Here is an 18219-nt window from a genome sequence, read left to right as displayed (position 1 = left end):
CCAAATCTACTATTTTAGAAATCAACCTAATCCTGAATCTTGTGTGAAAGAAAACTGAATCCGATCCTTAATTTAGATATATAAATTAGGAAAACAAGGGGGGAAAGAGAACTGTGTACTGTTAAAAAAAATTTTGACTTCCTTGTTTGTGTGATGAAAAGTCACGTGTTTTTTGCATTCAGGTCGGCCAGGCACTTGGCTGAATCTTGAACTGAAGCCTGGATTTGGTGCAACGCTAGAATCTATCCTTACCATGATAACATTTTTTTACACCCTATCGTTGAAGCAAAATGTATTTGGATTATAATACACAAGAGCTGTGAATATCCTGTAAATTATTTCCTTATAAATGGTGCTTAGTGATGTCATTGATTATAATCAGTGCTTAATCTAATATAATCTGATCTAATTTCTTTCACATAACTCATTGAAAGTTGCATTTTATAATAAATAATGGATCCCTTATGGTAAAATTTGAGGATATTTCAGCTCATATAGGAGTACCATGACCAACAAGCAACAAGGTACAAAAACAAAATGCCTCTCTTTCTTTGATCATGTGCTTAAAATACAGTAAAACCAAAAGAGTGATCATCTGCCATAGGAATTTAAGTTATATATAATTTTTTTAAAAAAAGTGGATGTGCACTATGTGGTCTACAGACATAACGTGCCCTGAATAGAAAAATATGATCACTTTCCACGCAGATTTCACATACCTTCCAACTGTCCCATTTTTGTACTGAAATGTCCCGAATTTCTATTTGATCTCCTGCACTGAACAACCAGAACATGATACAAAGTTTCTAATTTAATTGACTTTTGGCAGAGAGCCCAAAATCGATTGTTAGATAATTTCGTAACAGTTTTAGATAAGGACGTCTCTTGAGAGAACTAAGACTCACATCTAACAGGGCAATTCACCATCATGAGCAAAACTGTTATAACACATAAAAAACACAGAAATGTGTTCAAACTTTCATAACCTGGATAATTTTGTAAAATAGACATGGTATTTTGGGGGTGTGGCCACAAAATGGGTGTGGTCAAAAATTTTCACCGCACACCACACAACAAATCTTTTTGTCCCTCTTTCTGTTTCCAAAATGCTGGGCGGTATGATTTCATACCCTGCATATAAGGACACTGCTGCCATGAGGCGAGTGGAGAATAGAGCTTTCTGCTATAGTGATGCAGCCTCAACCTGTCCTGACAGAAAAAAAATGAGTGGGGGGAAGCTACGCTGCCTCAGGGTACCACTGAGTACAGAAACGGCCCTGCCTGACTTAGAGCTTACCAAAAGTTTAGAAAATGTTTCCACTTCACATGTTTCCACTCTACATTCTACTGTCACAGAGCTCAAGAGATCAGTACAATAAATCATTTATTTCAGATTTTTTTCAGTTTGAAAATACTAATAAAAACTCAAATTTAAATTTTAATAAATCTGCTTTCCTATGTGTTTCAGTTCAATATCAGTCTATTATGGACTCTCCATTTTATGGCATTGCAAAACCCATTCCACTGATTTTGTTTTGGGAATCTTGGGAAAATATTTATTCTGATTTAAAATACATATGATGAAATAGAATTCAATGACACAGAAAGTAGTGGCACCATGGCCTTGGCTTTGCCATTGAAACCTGAAGCTTAGGGGGTTATTTACTAAGCTCTGAATACCTGAAATTCCCCGAAATCAGAAAAATTCTTGATTTTTTGTGTTATAATAGGCTTTTAAAAAGCTACTTTATTAAACCCCGAGGGCTAAAAAGCCAGAATATAAAAAAACGGCTTCACAAACCTGTTGGGGTTGCATAAAAGTCAATGGGAACAGTCCCATTGATTTTTGGTTGTGTCGGGGGTTTCAGACAATTTCACAATGTTTTGGAGCTTTCTGTTGAAAATTCACAACAAAATCGTAGAAATCTGAGCTTTTCCTGCAAAGGTAATTTTCGGGAAAATGTAAGAATAAATAAGCATTAAAAACCAGAGCGGGTTAGATCGAAGTTTGTAGCAGCCGATATTGAGATAAATATGGACCTTGATAAATAACCCCCTTAGTCTCCCATTGGCAAAATACAATGAGGCAGAAACAGCGTCTCAGTAATCATCCAAAAAGTATTTGGCTCATCCACTGGCAAAATACAATGAACCTGTACCAGAAACAGTCTATTTGGCAACATCAAAACTAGATATTCAAAATCCACTGTAAAGACTGACATTACCTGGTAAAAGGTAATACAGTCCTGGTTGCATTATCCCTTAAAAAAGCTGCCAAAATATCTTGCATGCCTGTATGGTGTAGCTGGGTAGAACAAATTTAACACAAAGCTATGGGATATATGAAAAATTATGTAAATGTCAAGGTATAGGAAAACTAACCTCAATCAAGACTGAGAAAAATAAAGAAATGCCGCACAGTCAAAATAAAATTAATAAACACTAACCAGTTAACTTCCAAACCAGATTGCATATACCCTGGGTTATTTGCGTAGTTGTGCATTCATCAAATCAGCATACAGAAGGAGAAGTAACTCACCAACTTATGTGTGTGGCCCGGCTGTATTGTCATAGGCTAGTCTATACAGCCAACAAGATATAGGCCTATAAATAAATATATTTGTATAACATCTATAAAATGCAAAGTTACATTAACTACAGTACCAGCCACATGGTTTATATGCTAATACTTGTGTTGTAATATGCAATATGTTGGTTGCACTTCGAGGCCTTTGAAGCACCGAATGGTATAAAAGCCACTGTTTCAATACATTATAAGCACTGTAATGGAGGTGATTTTGCACATCTTTAGATACAAGGGATTGGGAGGATTTTTCCATCATACAGAGGTGTGTACTTGAATTCTACATTATTACATAGGGAGGTATACTGGATTTTAAATCTTGAGATGCACTATCCTAAAGGATTGAAAAAGGCTATTGATGCCAAGTGTTTTGTGTTTGAATTGGGGATCATATGAGAATTCTTTCAGGCTCATGTTTTTTGTTAAGTATCATGGTTGTTTTTGTATAGGTTAGGGTATATGCCTTTATATTTTGTTTTCATTTTGATCTATTTGTTTACTGGTAAGATGGCTTATGTGCATACTATCTAGGGTTTTCTCTAGCCTTTTTTTAATTTGTGGTTTGCAACATTTTATTGGTTTGTCCCGTCAGTGTTATCTTTTTGTAATTTGTGTTGTTGTATAGGATGCTGAAAATGACATGTATCATGTTGTTACTGAGCATTTATTGGGTTTAACATGATAATTAGATATAGAAAGAGTGACCAATTAGTGAATCTCACTTCCTATATAACCATTTTTTAAATTCTGTATATTATATCCTATAACTACATATTTGTTGATACAAAATGTGTCAGGGTTGGGTTTATCTCTGAATGTATTCCCTTTAGAAGTGCATGTATTTTTTGCAATTTTAAGCCACAGTTAAAAATGTTTAATAGGTTAACTTTAGGGTTGCATTAAATAGTACAAGGAGTAAAGTAGAAAAGTCAAAGGGTCAAACAATATATTTTATGTGTTCCTTTACTTTAAAGAGTGCATAACACTGTAGAAAAGGTGCATATTACCATTATTGTTTACATTTGCAGCTCAAGTGTGTTTTTTACAATGGCTGAAATCCTCAAAAACACTTGACTTTTCTAAACCATAATAAAAAAGACTGGAAAACAAATCATTTTGGCCAATTTAACAAAAATGTCATTCACTGAAACAGTGACTCACCTCTGAAATGGCCGCATCAGCTAAAGCTCCTTGTGCACTTTCATTTCCAATACCTGAATCATTGGCATCAATTAAACATCCCACGGGAACATTGTTTGGAGGTTTAAGAAATGCAAAATCCCTTTCACTTGGATCCAGTGTTACACAGACATCATAAGAGTAAGGTAGAGGCAAAGTACCAGTATTGAATTGAGGAAGAAATCTGTGATCAAGCTGGGGGTATGTGCTCAGTGAACTAATTGATATTGGGGATTTTGATTCTCTGTATTTAGATATGACAGCAAACATCACCGTCAACATAAAGAGAAAAGAGATCAGTGCTATGGCGATAACCAAGTAAATCTGCATGTTTGATTGGGAGTTTGACTTCATGGGTTGGTTACTAATTTCAGGAAGCACATGCTGAAAATTATCAGCAACTACAAGAGTCAGTGTAACAGTGGCTGAGAGAGAGGGTGTCCCATTGTCTTTTACTATCACTACAACTTTGTGCCTCAAAATATCTCTTTCTTGGAAAAGTCGAGATGTTCTGATCTCTCCTGTAAATTGATCAATGATAAAATGTGATGTTTCTGAATCTTGTAAAAAATGATAAGAGAGCCAAGCATTGTGACCTGAGTCAGCATCAACTGCCACCACTTTAGTCACCAAAGAACCTTGTTCAGAAGAGAAAGGAACAATCTCATATGCTGCAGATCCACCAACATCTGGTGATGGGTAGAGAATATTTGGTGAATTATCATTCTGATCAACAACACAAATTCTCACAATGGTGCTGCTGTTCAGAGGGGGAAATCCATTGTCTTTTGCCATAATTTGTATTTGAAATTCTCTGTCCAGTTCATAATCAAATGATCGCTGTGCATAAATAACGCCAGTTACTGGGTTAATGGAAATATAAGAGGTTGTTGGTAGCTCTTCTGTATTGCTGGTGATAATGGAATAGTAAAGTTTTCCATTTTCTTCAGTGTCCTTATCTATTGCTTGAATACTGTATATTGAGGCTCCTGGTTGGTTGTTTTCTGGTACATAAGCAACATATGTTGATTTTTTAAATACAGGTGGGTTATCATTTATATCTAAAATATCCAATCTGATGGCTTTCTGAAAAGAAAGGGGAGGAGAACCTTTGTCTGTAGCTTGAATGGTAATATTGTAATGTGAGCTTCTTTCTCTATCCAAGGTGCTTGTAGTAACAATTTTGTAGAAGTTTCCAGATGTTGACAATAGTTTAAAAGGTACCACACCAATGATTTCACAGTCAACCTCTCCATTTTCTCCAGAGTCAAGATCATGTGCTTCAATTAATGCTACCAATGTGCCAGACGGGGAATCCTCAGAGATCGGGGTAGTTATTGATGTAACTGATATATCTGGAACATTGTCATTTTCATCTATTATTTCTATTAACACTTTGGCTTGGGCGACAAGGCCACCAACATCTTTAGCTTGTACAGAAATATCATAATATTTTGCTTCCTCAAAGTTCACATTTCCTTTAGTTTTAATTTCTCCATTATTTGGATTAATAGTGAACATACTGAGCACATTAATTGCAGCTGTACTAAAAGAGTATGTGATTTGTGCATTGATGCCTTCATCTTTATCACCTGCATTAACATGAAGTACCGTAGAATTAATTGGGATGTTTTCATGTATAGTTACTTTGTATATCTCTTGTGTAAATGCAGGTAAATTGTCATTGACATCAATAACAATAATCTTAATTAGAGTTGTACCTGTTTGTACAGGATTTCCACCATCAGATGCTGTTAATATCAGCTCATGGTTGCTTTGTGTTTCTCGGTCTAAACTTGTCTCCAAAATCAGTTCTGGAAATGTTCTCCCATTATTGTTCTTTTTCTCCCCTAGTACAAAATGCTTATTGGCACTGAGTTTATAGGTAACAACAGAATTTATTCCCACATCCAGATCTTCTGCATTTTGTAAAGGAAATCTTGTTCCAGCTGATGTAGATTCACTAATTTCAAATTCAATTTTCTCACAAACAAATCTTGGTGGATTATCATTTGTGTCCTTAATGTCAACTCTAACATGGAAAATATTTAGAGGATTCTCAATTACAGCATCAAAAGTAAGAAAACATTCTTTGCTTGCCTCACACAGAGCTTCTCTGTCTATCCTGTCTGCAACATTCAAATTCCCATTTCCAAGATTTACTGTGAAATATTTCTCTGAAAGGCGTGAAACAATTCTGAGTTTTCTAGCTGCAATTTCCTTAACATTTAATCCAAGATCATTTGCTAAATTTCCTATCAATGAGCCTTTTTGCATCTCTTCAAAAATGGAATATTGCAGCTGAGCAGATACTGAATGACACAGGCATGGAAATAGGAATAAAAAGATTACTTGCCATCTGAATCCTGTGCATTTCTGTGTTTGATGCATCTTTATCTCAGGCATACTTTATATGAGAAATGTGCCCAGTGACGCTTCTTGCTGTATTTGTAACCCAGCTGGAAAAAGACATGCAAAATCCACTATCTGATGAGACCAAGAGCAGATATATCCTCTGTATGAGAAGCCAACATGATTGTGATCCCTCCTTGCAAATCTGCACTATGTCTGCTTTACAATAGTACCAATGGATCTCCAAGGTTTCTTAATATTAGTGAACAGCGGCGCTCTGAGGCACAAATGTGGAACTGCAGAATATATACACAGTAGAAATACTTAAAATATAGAGCTGATTTATTAGCTATGAAGATTGGGTATTTGGAAGGATTCTAAGCAGATGTATATTTTCCCTTTTTAACAAAACTGACCTGACAGTCAGGAAAGTTTTTAAAGAAGTAACCTAAATGGCCAGTATATCTTACCAAGCAATAACTTAATCTATTCTGCTCTGTAAATAATGGGCAACAATAAATAGGCCCCATATTATTTGTGTTAACTACATTATACTGCAAAATAAACATCTGCAACTAAAAAGAAATTCCCTGTCTGTCAGGAAAGTATTTAAAGAATGGTCACTAATCCAGCTGGTAAATGTGTCAGTTTATAAGAAAGTGTTTGACTGCTTTGAACATTATTGTTTAGGTTGTTAGAGCTGAGTATCAGAGCTGATCACTAACACTTCACCAAGTCGTTAATCCCTAAAAATGAATATTGGTAAAATGTGAAAACTGCCACAATGCAGGTTAAGAGGGAGGTTAATGATTCAGAAAAGAGAATGTTACATCTGAACATCTGGATCCTTAATTATAGCCTATGATTAAGTATCCTGTTGATACAAAACACATTAAGCTGTGTCCTAGTGCTCTTCAATAAATAAATACTTTTTTAATTGAAAAGTCTGCCTGGAAAACTGGTTCCTAGAAGTGCCTGCTCAATTTCTACATTAGAATTTATTGAGTTATATGCAAAAAAAACTCATATACCTCAAATTTATTAAGTTTTTAGGTGCAAACCACCAGACAAAACCAGAAAATCATGAGGGCTAAAAATATCTTGAAATGGTTCAAGGGACCTCTGCCATTGACTTCTACATGACCTCAACAGGCTTTAGCTGGAATATTTTGTCATTCTAGCTTTTTGCAGCTTTTAGGAATAATAAATCTTATTTTAGAATTTAAGTTTTTACTGAAACTTTCCTTGAAAAACTAAAATTTTCTGGGAAAAACACAACTCGACCTTTGATAACCCACTATGGGCCATATTCAATTCAGTGAGAACAAAGTATCTCATGGTTTATCATTTGAAAACTCATGGAAGAGATTCAATTCAAGGAGAAAAAACTTTACTAAAAATTCAGTTCCAGTTTTTTTCAATAGACTTTTCATGAGATAAAACTTGAGATGTTTTTCTGAATCGAATTGCATCTCAAATTGAATCGCGTTCATGACTTTTTCACATGATAAAACCCTTTTTTTCTCAATGAATTGAATCTGGCCCTATATCTTCAAAGTGTGTTTGATTAAAAGAGGGATTGTTTTAATAAATGGTTTATAAAGATGGTGTATTATAAGACAGTACAAAGGAATGGTGAGTTAAACAACTATTTCTTGGTAGGAAAAGAAGGGAAATACGGTGGTACAGTCATTGAAGTCCTACTAAACTGGGGTAATCCGTTTAACTATGAGAATGAATGTAAGAATAGAGGATACAAGGAATATTAAAGTGAAGGAGAAAGGCAAGAAGAAGAAAGGCCAAGGTAGGAACCACAGGGGAGGAAATGCAGTTAAGATTGGGCTCCTCTTCCCTGGATCACAGCACAGAAGCAACATCCAACCCACCAAGCCTTTTGTTAGACACTATCAGGTCCAGATAGGGGTAGCTTTTGGCTTCTTTGATAGGGTTCGATGCAGGTAACAATAAGCAACTACATCAGAGATGCATCTGGCACTGATTTAAGTCAACTATATCTGCAGCATACAACCAAAATATATTGTTCCCTAAAACAACTCAAAAAGATAAGTATAGTCTTATTGGTTGCTATGCAGTTCAGCAATTCATGGTTTGTGTTTATAACATGAAATGAGTGGGCTATGCTATAGAAGATGAAATGCATTACTGAAAATTACTTGGAAACATTGTAGACTACAATTTGTAGTCTTCTTTTAATCATGTGCTTACAACACAGTAAAACCAAAAGAGATTTGATCATGTGTCATAAAAATTCAAGTTATTTATACATTCTTTCCAAACATGATGTGCACTATGTGGTCTATGACTAGTGTGCTGAAGAAAGATAAGTCACTTTTTTTCACACAGATCTCATACCCTATATACTGTACAACTTTTGACTTAGACCTCATCAAATGTTTAGTGTATATTGCCACTGACATGAATACACCATTTTACTATAACAGAACTCAAGAGATTTTTGCATAATCACAGTACCATTCACTTGGTTTTATAATGTTGGCATAAACAGCTTCACACTTGCAATAATATATTTAAATTATGCCCATATAGGTCATGGTAACAATACAATACTACATCCATGCAATTTAGAACATCCATTATGCTTATGGTGTCCAAGTAAATCATATTGGATCTAATGGGAAAAGTGTTACACATCAAGTTACTTGAGAAGGATTGGCACAAAATACAAATTTCACTCATGTGTTCTATTCCCTTACTCAAGGTATTGGTGTACTATAAACATGCAGTGCAAAAAATTCATTCTAGCAGATGACCAGGTTCATTTACTAATGTAGTCATACATTTTATTAAGTTTGATTTGTGTAGACTTTTTTTAGCCTGCAGATGAAAATGTTCTTTGGTTATGGGGTCACTAACCAAATAACATCTTTCAAACCTTGATTTTGATTAAAAAATAAAGAAGGAAAAAATATTAACCAGATGCATATTGTTAGAATTCTACTATCTAGACCAAAATGCTTTGGCTATGGTCAGTGGGATTAGTTATCTAGTATCGTGCACAGTGCTATATGATAAGGCGACTTCTACAGACCATGTTACACACAAATCTTCTTTATCTGGCTCATGTTATTGAAAAATCTTAAAAACTCAAATAAAAGCCCCTATATGAGCCAACACAGATGTATATTATCAGCTTTCAAGAGCTATTTATTTTTTCCATTTTTTCATAAATAATTTTTCATTCCAGATTAGCAAAAAATCAAGATTATTTAAGAACTTTTCTATTCATAAAACTTGCACAATTTTGAATAAATCTGGTATCTCTTCTGTTTTAGTTTTAGTTCACTTTTAATGTATTATGGACACTCACTTATGGCACAAACATTGCAAACCCAAAACACTGATGTTGCTTTTGAAATCTTGTGAATTCTAATTTTAACCCAGTTAGAACTGTAAGGTCTTCCTGCAAGGCCCCACCCCCTACTAATTCCTAACACTATTGGTATTCAACCAAAAGGATTCGATTTGGTTTATACACTGGCAAAATTCAGAGTGTATGACACTGTTGACAAGTTGACTATGGCTATTAATGTTTACATTTGCAGCTCAAGCATATTTTTTTTACAAAATAACTGAAATCCTACACAACTGAACTGATTTCCATAAATATCACAGAAAAGAGGGGAAATCAAGTCTTTTGGTCAATTTAAGAAAAATGTAATTCGCTGAAACAGCAACTCACCTCCACAACGGGCGCATCAGCTAAAGCTCCTTGTGCACTTTCATTTCCAATACCTGAATCATTGGCATCAATTAAACATCCCACTGGAACATTGTTTGGGGGTTTAAGAAAAGCAAAGTCTCTTTCACTTGGATCCAGTGTTACACAGACATCATAAGAGTATGGAAACGGCAAAGTACCAGTATTAAATTGAGGAAGAAATCTATGATCAATTTGGGGGTATGTGCTCAGTGAACTAAGTGATATTGGGGATTTTGATTCTCTGTATTTAGATATGACAGCAAAAATTACAGTCAACATGAAGAGAAAAGAGATCAGTGCTATGGCGATTACTAAGTAAATTTGCATGTTTGACTGAGAATCTGATTTCATGGGTTGGTTACTAATTTCAGGAAGCACATGCAGAAAATTATCAGCAACTACAAGAGTCAGTGTAACAGTGGCTGAGAGAAATGGTGTCCCATTGTCCTTTACTATCACCACAACTTTGTGCCTCAAAATGTCTCTTTCTTGGAAAACTCGAGATGTTCTGATCTCTCCTGTATATTGATCAATTACAAAATGTGATGTTTCAGAGTCTTGCATAAAGTGATAAGAGAGCCAAGAATTGTGACCTGAGTCAGCATCCACTGCCACCACTTTAGTCACTAAAGAACCTTGTTCAGAGGAGAAAGGAACCATCTCATATGCTCCAGATCCACCAACATCTGGTGATGGATAGAGAATAGTTGGTGAATTATCATTCTGATCAACAACACAAATTCTCACTGTTGCACTGCTATTTAGAGATGGAGATCCATTGTCTTTTGCCATTATTTGGATTTCAAATTCTCTGTCCTGCTCATAATCAAATGATCGCTGTGCATAAATAACTCCAGTTACTGGGTTAATGGAAACATAAGAGGTTGTCTGTAGCTCTTCTGTATTGTTGGTGATAATGGAATAGAAGAGTTTTCCATTTTCTTCATTGTCCTTATCTATTGCTTGGATGCAGTATATTGAGACTCCTGGTTGATTGTTTTCTGGTACATAGGCAACATATGTTGATTTTTCAAATACAGGTGGATTGTCATTTATATCCAGAACATCCAATCTAATGGTTTTCATAAAAGAATAGGGAGGAGAACCTTTGTCTGTAGCTTGAATGGTAATATTGTAATGTGAACTTCTTTCTCTATCCAAGATGTTTGTTGTAACAATTTTGTAGAAATTTCCAGATGTTGACAATAGTTTAAAAGGTACCACACCAATTATTTCACAGTCAACCTCTCCATTTGTTCCAGAGTCAAGATCATGTGCTTCAATTAATGCCACCACAGTGCCAGGTGCAGAATCCTCAGAGATTGGGGTATTTATTGAGGTGACAGATATTTCTGGAGCATTGTCATTTTCATCTATTATTTCTATTAACACTTTGGCATTGGCGACAAAGCCACCACTGTCTTTAGCTTGTACAGAAATATCATAATATTTTTCTTCTTCAAAATCCACATTACCTATAGTTTTGATTTCTCCGTTATTTGGATTAATAGTGAAAATACGGAGCACATTAGTTGCAGCTGTACTAAAAGAAAATATGATTTGCGCATTGATACCTTCATCTTTGTCACTTGCATTAACTTGAAGTACAATAGAATTTATTGGGATGTTTTCATGTATATTTACTTTATATACTTCTTGTGTGAATACAGGAAAATTGTCATTGAAATCAGTAACAATAATAGTAATGAGAGTTGTACCTGTTTGCACAGGATTTCCACCATCAGATGCTGTTAATATCAACTCATGGTTGTTTTGTGTTTCTCTGTCTAAACTTGTCTCCAAAATCAGTTCTGGAAATGTTCTCCCATTACTGTTCTTTTTCTCCCCTAGTACAAAATGCTTATTGGCACTGAGTTTATAGGTAACAACAGAATTTATTCCCACATCCAGATCTTCTGCATTTTGTAAAAGAAATTTTGTTCCTGTTGAGGTGTGCTCACTAATTTCAAATTCAAATTTGTCATGAACAAATCTCGGTGGATTATCATTTATGTCCTTAATGTCAATCCTAACATGGAAAATATTTAGAGGATTCTCAATCACAGCATCAAATGTTAGAAAACATTCATCTCTTGTCCCACACAGAGCTTCTCTGTCTATCCTGTCTGCAACATTTAAATTTCCATTTCCAACATTTAATCTGAAATATTTCTCTGACAGACGTGAAACAATTCTGAGTTTTCTATCTGCAATTTCTTTAACATTTAATCCAAGGTCATTTGCTAAATTTCCTATCAATGAGCCTTTTTGCATTTCTTCAAAAATGGAATATTGCAGCTGAGCAGAGACTGAAAGACACAGGCATGGAAATAGGAATAAAAAAATTACTTGCCATCTGAATCCTTTGTTTTGCTGTGTTTGTTGCATCCTTATGTCAGCCATTCCTTATTTGAGAAATATGCCCAGTGAAGCTCTTTATTTGTAACCCAGTTGGCAAAAAAACGTGTAAAAACCCACTACCTTTTGAGACCAAGAGCAGATATATCCTCTGTATGAGAAGCCAACAGGATTGTGATCCCTCCTTGCAAATCTGAACTATGTCTGCTTTACAATAGTACCAATGGATCTCCAAGGTTTCTTAATATTAGTGAACAGCGGCGCTCTGAGGCACAAATGTGGAACTGCAGAGAATATACCTGAAATATAGGGCTGAAATATCAACATTTTAATGGGAAATCCTGAAGGGTTCTCAGCAGATCAGGAAAGTTTTTAAATGCTTAAATGCCCACTATTTTTTTTTACCAAGTGATAAGCATCTTTACTGCTCTATAAAAAACAGCCATATATTTTATATATGTTAACTACAAATAATTGTAATATAAACATTTGCAAGTTATTTTCTATGTCAGTTCATCAGAATGTGTTTGACTGCTTTGAGCTTTCAAATGTTATAAGGGTATTTGGGTTGCTAGATTAGAGAAGCAGAGCTGACCCCTTACAGTACCAAGTTGTATATTCATAATCATTTACATTAGTATAAGGTAAAAATCGGCACAATGCAAGTTAATTAGGGGATTAATGATTCAGATATTTTTACTGTGCAGTACCTGTCCTTAGCACTCAGAATTACAGATGGTATATATATATATATATATATTTGCCAATGAGTTTCTTGATTTAGTACATTATATCGCCAAAGCAACACATGTTTGATTATTAAACTCTTTTTCACAAAGAGTTTCACATTGCAATGTATTATAACATTGTTTTTTAAATTATGGATTTTATTGATAAATGCTTTATAAAGATCGAACACTAAGGCACAGTAAAAAGGAAAATATGAGTTAAGGAACCATGGTATTCCTTGGTTGAGAAAAGGAAGAGCAGTACAGTCTGTACACTTAATTTAGGTATTTGTGTACTGATATTTAAACTGTGAAAAAAGGCACTGTAGCATGCAACACAGTTAATTTACTAATGTAGGCACGTATTTTATTTTATAACATTCTTCTAGTCTGCAATTGACCATGCTATTTGGTTGTTGGGAGCAGCAACAAACAGTTTCAATTTCTTTGGGCGGGCATTTACCCTTCTGCAGAGGCAAAGATTTCAGTTCACTTAAAGGCTTATACACAGAAGTTCTTGTTTATTACAAATTCCATTGATCTGGCTCCATGTTACCAAAAAGATCTCAGAAATAGAAATAAAAAAATAAAATATAAAAGAAAGTTTTTTTTTAAACAGCCCCAATTTGTCAAAATGAAAAGAATAATTTTCAGTGCTTTTAAATTTTTCCTGATTTTTCAGATTTGAATTGTAATCATTTTCCCTTCCTATCATTCATTTTATTTCACTTTTAGTCTGTTATGGACCCTTTTATGACATAAACATTGCCAACCGCAAACACCCAATATCATGCTTTTCCAAGGCCTTTGCATAATAATTTTTAATACTGATGTTAAGCAAAAAATAAAATTGTATGTCTACTGAAAAAAACTGGAATTCAAAGCATCTTTCTAAAACACTTTTATCACAGATGTTCAGCGGTTCTGAAGTTGTTTATAAATATAAATGCAACATTTAATTAATGTATTCTTCCATTGTGCAAAATGTTATTGTCAACAGTTTTCCACTAAATGTATTAAATATATAGTTACACATTTGATGAATAGTCCATTGCAAAACATTTCTGTCTTATAAAAAAGTTGATGCTCCAACCGCAACACAATGCAATAGAAACAGGGTCTTAGTATTTATCCTAAAAGTAGAAAAATAGTTTGTATCGGTACCAAAAATTGTGATTCAGCAACATCAAAAGTAAAGAGATTCAAGATCCACTGTATTGGTTGTAATAGAGCTGAAGTGAGCATCCAACATATCATGAATTACTATTAAATGTAGCAGCGTAAAACAACCTGAACACAAAGCTACAGGACACCTGAGAAATAATGCAAATGTCAAGGTATAGGAAAACTGGCCTACAGTTAAAATGTCTAATAGGTTGCCTTAAGAGTTGCATTAAAAAGTAAAAATAGTAAAAAGCAATACAATTATGTTTGCAGCTTGAGTATTTTTCACAAATGGCTGAAATCCTATCTATTTTCATAAACTGTCATAGAAACTTTGGGAAATCGTCATTTTGGCAATCTTAATAAAAATGTCATTCACTGAAACAGTGACTCACCTCCACAATGGCCGTATCAGCTAAAGCTCCTTGTGCACTTTCATTTCCAATATCTGAATCATTAGCATCAATTAAACATCCCACCGGAACATTAGGAGGTTTAACAAAAGCAAAGTCTCTTTCACTTGGATCCATTGTAACACAGACATCATAAGAGTATGGAAACGGCAAAGTACCCGTATTAAATTGAGGAAAAAATCTATGATCGATTTGGGGGTATGTGCTCAGTGAACTAATTGATGTTGGGGATTTTGATTCTCTGTATTTAGATATGACAGCAAAAATCACAGTCAACATGAAGAGAAAAGAGATCAGTGCTATGGCAATTACTAAGTAAATTTGCATGTTTGACTGAGAATCTGATTTCATGGGTTGGTTACTAATTTCAGGAAGCACATGCTGAAAATTATCAGCAACTACAAGAGTCAGTGTAACAGTGGCTGAGAGAGAGGGTGTCCCATTGTCCTTTACTATCACCACAACTTTATGCCTCAAAATGTCTCTTTGTTGGAAAACTCGAGATGTTCTGATCTCTCCTGTATATTGATCAATGCCAAAATGTGATATTTCAGAGTCTTGTAAAAAATGATAAGAGAGCCAAGCATTGTGACCTGAGTCAGCATCAACTGCCACCACTTTAGTCACTAAAGAACCTTGTTCAGAGGAGAAAGGAACCATCTCATATGCTGCAGATCCACCATCTGCTGATGGGTAGAGAATATTTGGTGAATTATCATTCTGGTCAATAACACAAATTCTCACTATTGCACTGCTATTTAGTGGTGGAGATCCATTATCTTTTGCCATGATTTGTATTTCAAATTCTCTGTCCTGCTCATAATCAAATGATCGCTGTGCATAAAGAACTCCAGTTACTGGGTTAATAGAAATATAAGAGGTTAATGGTAGCTCTTCTGTATTGCTGGTGATAATGGAATAGTGGAGTTTTCCATTTTCTTCAGTGTCCTTATCTATTGCTTGAATACTGTATATTGATGCTCCTGGTTGATTGTTTTCTGATACATATGCAACATATGTTGATTTTTCAAATACAGGTGGATTGTCATTTATATCCAAAACATCCAATGTGATGGTTTTCTGGAAAGAAAGGGGAGGAGAACCTTTGTCTGTAGCTTGAATGGTAATATTGTAATGTGAGTTTCTTTCTCTATCCAAGGTGCTTGTAGTAACAATTTTGTAGAAGTTTCCAGATGTTGACAATAGTTTAAATGGTACCACGCCAATGATTTGTAAGTCAACCTCTCCATTTATTCCAGAATCTAGATCATGTGCTTCAATTAATGCTACTAAAGTGCCAGACATAGAATCCTCAGCGATTGGGGTAGTTATTGATGTAACTGATATATCTGGGGCATTATCATTTTCATCTATAATTTCTATTAACACTTTGGCATTGGTGACAAGGCCACCACAATCCTCAGCTTGTACAGAAATATCATAATATTTTTCTTCCTCAAAATCCACATTACCTATACTTTTAATTTCTCCAGTATTTGGATTAATAGAGAAAATACGGAGCACATTAGTTGCAGTTGTACTAAATGAGTATGTTATTTGCGCATTGATGCCTTCATCTTCATCACTTGCATTAACATGAAGTACTGTAGAATTAATTGGGATGTTTTCATGTATAGTTACTTTGTATATCTCTTGTGTGAATACAGGAAAGTTGTCATTGAAATCAGTAACAATAATCTTAATGAGAGTTGTACCTGTTTGCACAGGATTTCCCCCATCAGATGCTGTTAATATCAGCTCATGGTTGCTTTGTGTTTCTCGATCTAAACTTGTCTCCAAAATCAGTTCTGGAAATGTTCTCCCATTCTTGTTCTTTTTCTCCCCTAGTACAAAATGCTTATTGGCACTGAGTTTATACGTAACAATAGAATTTATTCCCACATCCAGATCTTCTGCATTTTGTAATGGAAACCTTGCCCCTGCTGAGGTGTGCTCACTAATTTCAAATTCAATTTTTTCACGAACAAATCTTGGTGCATTATCATTTATGTCCTTAATGTCAATCCTAACATGGAAAATATTTAGAGGATTCTCAATCACAGAATCAAATGTTAGAAAACATTCTTCTCTTGCCCCACACAAAGCCTCTCTGTCTATCCTGTCTGCAACATTCAAATTTCCATTTCCAAGGTTTACTCTGAAAAATTTCTCTGACAGACGTGAAACAATTCTGAGTTTTCTATCTGCAATTTCCTTAACATTTAATCCAAGATCATTTGCTAAATTTCCTATCAATGAGCCTTTTTGCATTTCTTCAAAAATGGAATATTGCAGCTGAGCAGAGACTGAATGACAAAGGCATGGAAATAGGAATAAAGAGATTACTTGCCATCTGAATCCTTTGTTTTTCTGTGTTTGTTGCATCTTTACTTCAGCCATTCTTTATATGAGAAATAAGCTTCTTGCTTTATTTGTAATCCAGATGGGAAAAAGACATGTAAAATCCTCTACCTTATGAGTCCAAGAGCAGATATATCCTCTGTATGAGAAGCCAACATGATTGTGATCCCTCCTTGCAAATCTGAACTATGTCTGCTTTACAATAGTACCAATGGATCTCCAAGGTTTCTTAATATTAGTGAACAGCGGCGCTCTGAGGCATAAATGTGGAATTGCAGATAATGATAATATATACAGAAGAAATGGCTGATGTATCAGATATTGAACTGGGGATCCCTAAAGGGTTCCTAGCAGATCTATTAATTTTTTCTTTAACAAAAATGTCCCGGCAGTCAGGAAAGCTTTTAAAGTTTTAACTGCCCACTATCTTTTCTTTTACCAAGTGATAACCATCTTTACTGATCTATACAAATATTGGTGAATGATAGATTATATAGTGAATAAAGTTCCCCCTTTTGTAAAATATAAGAATATTTTACATTACCAAGGAGTTCCATGACCCTATAAAAGCTTTTATAGAGGTTATAGACTGCTGACTTCTAATATCATCATATTTTTCAACAAGGGGCACTTTATTATAATATACAAGTTTTAGTGAGTCATATGATAGAAATGACATTACTAAGCTCCGATTATAACCGATGACATAACTAAGTACCATTTATAAGGATATCATTTATATGATATTCATGGCTCTGGTGTATTATATATTATTTATGTTAACTACGTGTTACTGCAATATTAACGTTTGCAAGAAATGTTCTGGCTGTCATAAAAGTCTTTAAAGAATGGACACATATCAAAGAAGATCAATATGTTAGTAGCGGAATGACTAACACTTCACCAAGCTTAGTCCCTAAAAATTTGTATGAGCATAATTTTAAAACTGCCACAATGCAAATGAATCTGGAGATTAATGATTCAGATTTTTTTTACAGCACAATACCCTTCCATAGCATTCAAAATTATAGATGGTGGAAATACCTACTACCAAGTCTCTTGATTTTTACATTATATTATCAAAGCAACCAATGTTTCATTATTAAACTCTTTTTTACACTACAATGTATCCCAACATTGTTTTTTAAATTAGGGATTGTATTGATAAATTCTTTATATTACATTGCAGGTTGTAATGCTGAAACCATAAATGGGCTAAATGTAGGTAACAATAAGCACTTACATCAGATATGCCCCTGCCACTGATATATAAGTGGATGTATCTATAACATACAAGCAAAATATGCTAATATTATTCTTACTAGTTTACTGTACATT

The 18219-nt window shown here is 34.6% G+C and overlaps 1 protein-coding gene across 33 annotated transcripts in view; it reads right to left on the bottom strand.

Annotated features, from left to right (window-relative positions):
• The window catches only part of LOC108710881 (protocadherin gamma-B5), a 234383-nt gene that overhangs the window by 63021 nt on the left and 153143 nt on the right, over positions 1-18219 (bottom strand). For 2 of the 33 annotated variants that reach the window (XM_041586115.1, XM_041586123.1), the window contains exon 1: positions 14503-17352. The exons of 27 other annotated variants lie outside the window; for them this stretch is intronic. In XM_041586115.1, coding sequence (XP_041442049.1) covers positions 14503-16920 — 2418 coding nt within the window. In that variant the 5' untranslated portion in view covers positions 16921-17352. Of the gene's footprint in view, positions 1-3745; positions 6387-9836; positions 12687-14502; positions 17353-18219 lie in introns of those variants that run through there. 4 more of the 33 variants (XM_041586111.1, XM_041586113.1, XM_018252076.2 and 1 more) reach the window with 2 other exon arrangements.

The sequence above is a fragment of the Xenopus laevis genome, chromosome 3L, assembly GCF_017654675.1.
Source record: "Xenopus laevis strain J_2021 chromosome 3L, Xenopus_laevis_v10.1, whole genome shotgun sequence".
NCBI classification, from domain to species: Eukaryota; Metazoa; Chordata; class Amphibia; order Anura; family Pipidae; genus Xenopus; species Xenopus laevis.
This window is presented reverse-complemented; position numbering and strand designations above follow the sequence as displayed.